Below are 6000 nucleotides of genomic sequence, written 5' to 3'. Positions count from 1 at the left end.
TTTAAAACTTTTTATTTATTATTATTACTATTTTTTTTTCTTTTTGGTCTTTTTGAGACAAGGTCTCCCTGTAGCCCCAGCTGGCCTGGATTCGCTATGGAGACTAGGCTGGCCTCGAACTCACAGAGATCTGCCTGCTTCTGCCTCCCGAGTGCTGGGATTAAAAGCACACACCACCACATCCAGCCCTATTTATCATTATTATTTTTAATTATGTGCTTATGTGTGTGTTCCTGTGTGGGTATGTGCATGTGAATGCAGGTGCTCACTCTAAATCTGAGTCCTCTGCCAGGGTACCAAGTGCTGTTTACTACTGAGTCATCTGTCCAGCCCCAGCCTTTCACGATTTTTTAAAAGATGGATTCTACAACATCTATCTCGCCTTTTATATATCAATGCTCTGCCCTGACTGTTCCTAGAAACCAAACAAGAACAAAAAAACTCTCTTCATTTCAAAAACATCTCTACTGAGGAGAGAAAAAGGACTTTGGAAGACGGACACTCAGCGTCTTAGTTTGCTCCTGGGCATCATCTTGTAACAGAATTTTCAGTTTAAATCACTCAAGGCTGCTTCGCTGTTCTTACCAAAAATATGGAGATGGTCTCAGGCAGTGAATTTTTTTTCTCATAGGTGGGTCCCTTCAAGAAATAATGGTTACCTCGATCTGCGCAGTGTGGTCGGCATAATGCTTCAAGGCCTCGTCCCCTTCCTCCGGGTCCGACCCTGGCTTTAGCATTTGCTGCAGCACTTTGTTGTGACGAGCCAGCTGCAGGGGAGAGAAAAGTTTACAGTCTTTTCACCCCTTTCTCTGATCAGACTTTGAAATCACTTTGTGTATCTGTGCACACGGCTCTAAAAAGTCCCAGCGCTAATGGCAGTTAGTCACATGTCCAAAAGCATGTCTACATTTGAAAAGCATAAATAATCAATTCATAAGGATTAGCTAATAGTGATCCTCAATAAATGTGTGATTGTACTAGAAAGAAGAAATTCTAGCAGTGGCATAGGCAAAAACAAAATTCCCTCCAATACTTTTAAACTACATGTACATGTCAAACAACCTGACCAGCAGGGTGGCAGAAACAATACAAGGGTGGCTTCCTGTAGACACATGAACAGGGCTCTGTGTTTTGGAAGGATTTCTCTTTCTTCATCTAATCCAAGGTATGCATTAACAGTCTTTCCTTCCACATCTTAGCATGTCAAACCTGGCATTTTAGAGGCAGGTTTTAACTCTATTGTAACTGAAACTGAACATCTAAAAATAATAACTTCATCACAGATTATCTTTTTTCCTATGTGCATGTGTGTATGGTGTGTGTGTGGTGTGTGTGTGTGTGTGTGTGTGTGTGTGTGTGTGTGTGTGTGCGCGCGCGCGAGCGTGCGCATGCTCATTGTGTGTGTGTGTGTGTGTGTGTGTGTGTGTGTGTGCGCACGCGAGCGTGTGCATGCTCATGTTGGCTGTGCATGTGTGTCTAAGCTAGGGTCCATGTTGGGTATCTTCCATATAGGTGTCCACACTATTTTTTGAGATGGGCTCTCTCACAGAACCCATAGCTCCCAGTTCTGCCAGACTGGACGGCCACCAAGCCCCAGAATCTTTCTCTCGCTGCCTCTTCAGGAGACCTGCAAGCACTTCTGTGGCACTCAGCCTTCTTTGTGGGTGCTGAGGACCTGAATCCATGTCCTCATGCACCCCTGCTGAGCCATCCCCCACCCCATCACAGAAGTCATCTTAAAACGCTGTTGGTAAAAGCAATGTTCTTATTTGAGCATTGGAGGTATTGAGTGTTTCTTTCATTTTGAGGATAATTAATACACACTGACATCAAATGGATTTTTCACAGCTTTCTTGAGCAATTCCTCAAACCTCGCAACTGTCCTTAACCTTCCAAACGGTTCGTTTGTGCCTCAGGTTCCCCGGGGGCTTCTAGTGACCAACGCTGTGCCACACAAGTCCCCACTCCCAGAAGCCCATCCCACTCTACTAGGAGCTTTCAGATCTAATTTCTACTAAGAAAGCCCATTTTATAGATGAGGAAACCGAGGCCTGGGAAGTGTGGAACTGGCCTTTAATCACATAGGTAGAAACTGGTAAACCCCACCAATACTGAATTCAGACAGTACAACTCCAGAGTTGGTATTTTGTCAGCAACGCAGAGTAGTAAACACTTCATCCTATTATTCATGAGGTCTTAATGCAAATGGCATCATAAAGAATTGACATAAATTTTAAATGATAACCCAGACCTATAAAACCAAGCAAATATTATTCTTGAAAGTGATAATCTGATAAACTAAACAGTCACTCCATTGACCGCTCCAAATAAATCATTTTTGAAACTATTATTTTACAATTAGTTTTCAGGGTCATTGACATACATCACTCAAGAAAATGATATCTTGTTTTGGTTATATTTTATCTTCAACTAAATGTGAATTATATAGATTTTTATTACCAACCATGGTCATGAAACTTGCTGCGACTTGTAGATATTCTTAAAAGTCTAAAGGAATTCCAAGAAGTTGAAACTACTGGACTCTTTCAGCACATTAACAACCAGCACGCAGTGGCCAGTTCTAGAAGGTGAAACTTACATAAGTTGCTTACAAGTTGGACCAGGATATGGGGGGCGGGGTGGAGAGAAGAGTGGAGAGCTGAGGATACATTGTGGTTTGGATCCTAGATGTCCTATGAAGGTTTGATGCTGAATGTTGTCAACACTGCTGCAAAGTGTGGAAACCTTTGGGAGGCGGGGCCTACGGGAGGAAGTTACATCACTGGAATGAGCCCTTGAAGGGTGAACTGAGACCCAGGCTCTTCTTTCCTTCTCCTTCCTACTTCCCAGAGGCCAGCGTGCAGTATCAGAACCCTGCCCTGCCACACGGTCCCTGCTGAGGTGTTCAGGCTTGTCACGGTCCCAAAGAGTATGGCCAAGTAACCAGAGATACAGACCTCTGAAACTCTGACTCAGAATTCTGTGAGTGATAAAAATCTGCTTAAAAACTCCAAAATTATTGGACTGAAATGCCAATCACTAAGATAAAATACAGGAATATATTTAGTAGAGAAAATAAAGACTTTGGTTTCAGAAACCTGAAAGCTTCTGGTGTTGCCATGAAGGAGACAGGGAGCAGCCCTTGCACAGGTTTGCCACACACCCTAGGCAGAGGTCAGGCAACGTGGGTATAAAATATTTAAAAATTCACAAGAGGCCATGTTTTGGAATACACTGCTGCACCAGGCACCCACAGACCAGCCTAAAACTCCACAGAGAGTCCCCTGTACCAAAGTTCCAGGTCACCAAACTAAGATGAATTATCTGAACTTCTAACACATCAGGTGCAAGAACAGCCCAGTTCCCAAACAGGCAGATTCAGTGGGTACTAATGACAAGGGTCACTTGGCTTCCATCCTTACCAGAAATGAACCTGAATTGGGCCCATGTCAACTGATCAGTGACTTTTCTACTGCCCCCCCTGCCCCTACTTACGTTCCTTCAACCCTCTTCTGTAAGATGAACTTCTTCATCTCATCATAACAAATATTGCACTTTATTCTATTTTCTGGAAGGAACTGGTAACTGAGTTGAAAATCCCAATGAAAGCCAAGTAAGTTTTATTTAGTATTTTATTTAGTATTTTTATTTTATGTTTATGAGTGTCATTGCCTGCAATGTATGTAAGTGCACCCATGTCGTGCAATTTCCCCTGGAGTCAGAAGAGGGCATTGAATTCCCTTAGAACTAGAGTTATGGACAGTTGTTAGCCATCATGTGGATGCTGGGAATTGAACCCTTGTCCTCTGCAAGAGCAACCAGTGCTCCTGATTGCTGAGCCATCTCTCCAGCCCCACCAATTAAGATCTTGAAACTGAATTTGTTGGAAATTTTTTGACATCGGTATACAGCAAAAATTCAAAATCATGAACCTTCTGTTGTGCCCAGAGAACGGACCCCCAAGAATAGCCACAGAATTCAGAGGGCATGCAAGAACAAAGACTCTTTATTCGGGCTTAAGCTCGGGCTCCTGAGAGCCTCACCAACGCAATGGATCTGTGCTGAGAGCCCCGATTGCAGGGGGAGGAAGCCTTTTATAGGTTTTAGACCAAGGCAGGAGGGGAATAACAGAGTTACACCTTGATTGGTCCGAGGAGCCCGCGCATGCCAGCACACTTTTGAATTGATTGGTTACAAGGGATGCAGTCCTGGGGGTTTCTCATTGGTGGGTGCTACCCTCAGAGCTATGGAATGTGCTGACTGTTATCTGTGAGGCCAGGAGTCTCTGTTCTTACCTTATAAGGCTGCTATATGCCTGGGACTGCTTGATCTATAGCCTCCTGGGGTGGGGGTAGTAGGTGGAGATTACAGCATGCCTGGACAGGTCCAGGCTTGCCTGAAGCAACTAGTCAAAATGGGGTCAGTGCAGTTTGTCCTCTCAGCCTAGCGATCAAGCGGTTTACAGAAGCGAGAAAGAGCCGTTATTCCTAGAGGGGCCGGGGTCTCAGGAGTCACGGCAGGGGGCCCAGAGGAGGGTTTCACACTTCATGGAATCACCTTAGAGTGCCCATAGACCATGAAAGTGTTAGCATGGAACCAAAAGAGACGGAGACAGAACGTACGGGCACAGAAGCCTGAGAAGCAGGTCAGTGAGGGAGGAATTTCAAGATGGAGGGAATGATCGTGCACATTCCACTTAGGGCTGGGAAGTGCCATTCTGTTTAGCAATTTGGAAGCTGTGATTTGAATGTGAAATGCCCTCCACAGGCTTGTGCATTCGAACATTTGGTCTCCAATTGGTGGTACTGTTTGGGGAGGTTATGGACCTTTAGGAGTTGGGGTCTAGTTAGGGTCAGTGGGGAGCAGGCCTTAAGGCTTATAGCCTGGCCCTGCATCTAGCCCTCCCTCAGCCTCCTGATTGACACTGAATAACACTGAGTCCTAGGCTCTAAGTTTCTACCCCTGAGGATGGAGCCTGGCCATTGTGCCTTCCCCACCACGATGGATTATATCCCTTGAACTATGAGCCAAAATAAACCTTTTCCTTCTTCACATATTTGGTCACAGAAATGAAAGAAGCAGGCAGTTCAGAACTCACGAGTGGGCCTGACAGCAGGAGCTCCAGGCAGTGCTGAGCACCGCATCTGAACTGCAGTGTGTCTACATGGGGTGGGGAGAGGTATAGACGGTACGTGAGTGCAGGCACCTCCTGAGGACCACAGCTGTCCGGGGGAGTCAGGGGAGAGGAGGTGGCTGGACAAGGGGTAAAAGGGAGGTCTTTAAAATACGGGAAACGCATCATCAGGTTTGATTTTGGGAAACAAGAAAGAAACTGTTAGGGCCGTGTGTCCACTGGTCAGGAGTAGAGTGACTCAGCACAGAGACCAGAGACCAACACTCCCTCAGTGGCCTAGGAAAAGAGGCACAGGCTCAGAAGTGATTGTAATGCTGGGGGAGCAGAGGTGATTTTAAAATGCCTTCGCTAGTTTATTTTCTCACTGAAGCAGGAAGCTAGTAATCGGAACAAGAAACGGTGTTAAATATCTAAAGAAGGGAAATAAACAGTCACCTGGGAGACAGAGAGCAAGAGGATCCGCAAGATTCAGCAGGATTTCCTGGAAGCTCTAATGCTCTCGTTGGACTGGGAGGCTCCGAGTATTTGCGGGCTCTCTCCAGCAGGGCTCAGCTGTCAGGGGCTGAGAGCAGGAGAGGAGATTTTCTTTCTGTTTGGCTGAATGAGGCCAACACTCCAAAAATGACATCAGAACTCAAGTCTATGCAAGAATGAACAGGACTACAGGCTCTAAGTTGAACGAGATGGTAGGCTCAATGAACTAGAGTTCCTAAGTTTGTTCTGAAAGGGCAGGAGCTGAGAGGCTGGAGAGATGGCTCAGTGGTTAAGAGCAATGGCTGCTCTTACAGACCTAGGTTCCATTCCCAGCACCCACATGGCGGCTGACAACTGTAACTCCAGTTCTAGAGGATCTGACCTAGAATACC

At 45.6% G+C, this 6000-nt stretch overlaps 1 protein-coding gene across 2 annotated transcripts in view; it reads right to left on the bottom strand.

Moving 5' to 3' along the window:
- LOC103746716 (inositol 1,4,5-trisphosphate receptor type 2) overlaps positions 1 to 6000 on the bottom strand; it is a 214359-nt gene that overhangs the window by 100311 nt on the left and 108048 nt on the right. For both annotated transcript variants that reach the window (XM_008849006.3, XM_029554025.1), the window contains exon 10: positions 660 to 767. In XM_008849006.3, coding sequence (XP_008847228.2) covers positions 660 to 767 — 108 coding nt within the window. The remainder of the gene's footprint in view (positions 1 to 659; positions 768 to 6000) is intronic.

Source organism: Nannospalax galili, unplaced genomic scaffold (assembly GCF_000622305.1).
Source record: "Nannospalax galili isolate Female #2095 unplaced genomic scaffold, S.galili_v1.0 scaffold103, whole genome shotgun sequence".
Taxonomy (NCBI): domain Eukaryota; kingdom Metazoa; phylum Chordata; class Mammalia; order Rodentia; family Spalacidae; genus Nannospalax; species Nannospalax galili.
The sequence above is the reverse complement of the archived record's forward strand: the minus strand, read 5'-3'. Positions and strand labels throughout refer to the sequence as shown.